The sequence below is a fragment of the Penaeus monodon genome, chromosome 28, assembly GCF_015228065.2.
Source record: "Penaeus monodon isolate SGIC_2016 chromosome 28, NSTDA_Pmon_1, whole genome shotgun sequence".
NCBI classification, from domain to species: domain Eukaryota; kingdom Metazoa; phylum Arthropoda; class Malacostraca; order Decapoda; family Penaeidae; genus Penaeus; species Penaeus monodon.
Window position 1 is genome coordinate 17,979,116 of NC_051413.1, and position 1,332 is coordinate 17,980,447.

Sequence of the window (1,332 nt, forward strand, 5' to 3'; positions counted from 1 at the left end):
GAGATACTTCAAAATAATTTTCAAAGAAAAATAAGTGAGCACTATGACCTAAATACATAGATATCGAAAAGCAGTAATCAGGTACAAACTCTCAAGGACACAATTACTTACCTGCATACAATGGATGGACAGGCCAGGGCCAGTATAAAGCTTTTTATGACATATATGACATTTGAAGTGCTTCGCCTTTTGGTGCTGTATCAAAATCTTTTCATCATCGAACTCACGATTGCAATACCTGAAATGAAAAATAATGTTAATCTTTAAATAATTATGAAGGTACTCCATGACAATTCTACAATCTGTATCTCCAAAACCAAATCTTCTTGAACTTTATATTTTAGTAAAATACTTGGTTTACTGAAGAAGTTTATGCACTTCATCTTATTCTTGCACTTCCTATGTCATTAACCTTATGAGTATGGTAGTGCCTATATAGCATCATTGCAGTACCCTAGTATTTCTCAGTCTCTCATCCTGGTTGCACACTTGACCCAGGTCAGACCTGGACCACCTGCCTTAAACCACTATAATTGAAGACAAGCCTGGAGGGGTTACCTATTCAAGAATACAATTTATCATTTATGAAGTTAGTGACACAATCTTCCTTAAGTTACCTTATCTTTATTAGGTTAACAAAGTCTAAACACTTTGGTTTTACTGTTGAAATAGCTTGCACAAGTTAAAGCACAAGTCGCCTCTATTTGCTGCATTCAAAATTGTTTGGACTGAACTCAAACCTGAAAATTCACTTTAAATTTAGATTATTGAAAAACCAACTCCAATTTTCATAAATTTGAACTGCTAGTTCTTGTATTAATTACCTTTCAACACTGAACTCAGATACTGTTGTATTGACCTTCCTTAGGCTTTATGCAATTACAGTGCATACTTCATTTCTTATTTTTCAATTTATCACCATCTAAAAATGATTCAACTACTGCAAATATTGTAGCATTTGCATTCCTTAGGCTTTATGCTCGTTACAGTGTATTGCCCACTTCATATTTTTTCTATGTATTACTCAAGTCAAATTTCACTTGCATTTGGGAAAACATGTCACACTCACTGAGTATAATGTTTTAAAGCTTTCTCATGCACTTGATGCAGGGAGAGGCAGTAGAGATTAAATACTATGTACACACTTTTTGTGTGTGTTTGTAGTACAGATAGGAGGCATCCATATTCAGAAAATAAGCCCTGTTATTAAAAGGTGAGATGGTGGAGGTTAACTAAAATATGAATTTCCCATCTTCGCCTAACCTTTAATAAAATCCATACATTTAGTTTCAAGTCAGTCCAAATTCTAAAATATTCTTTTCTTGAAGATAC

The 1,332-nt window shown here is 33.7% G+C and overlaps 3 protein-coding genes across 4 annotated transcripts in view; 1 reads left to right on the plus strand and 2 right to left on the minus strand.

Annotated features, from left to right (window-relative positions):
* LOC119591398 (serine protease HTRA2, mitochondrial-like) overlaps positions 1-1,332 on the minus strand; it is a gene marked incomplete at its 3' end in the record, with an annotated part of 49,963 nt that overhangs the window by 28,464 nt on the left and 20,167 nt on the right.
* LOC119591399 (importin subunit alpha-9-like) overlaps positions 1-1,332 on the plus strand; it is a gene marked incomplete at its 3' end in the record, with an annotated part of 83,153 nt that overhangs the window by 4,934 nt on the left and 76,887 nt on the right.
* Positions 1-1,332, minus strand: part of LOC119591400 (BUB3-interacting and GLEBS motif-containing protein ZNF207-like) — an 8,929-nt gene that overhangs the window by 1,902 nt on the left and 5,695 nt on the right. Inside the window, exon 2 of the mRNA XM_037940144.1 lies at positions 112-238. Within this exon, the coding sequence (XP_037796072.1) occupies positions 112-238 (127 nt within the window). The remainder of the gene's footprint in view (positions 1-111; positions 239-1,332) is intronic.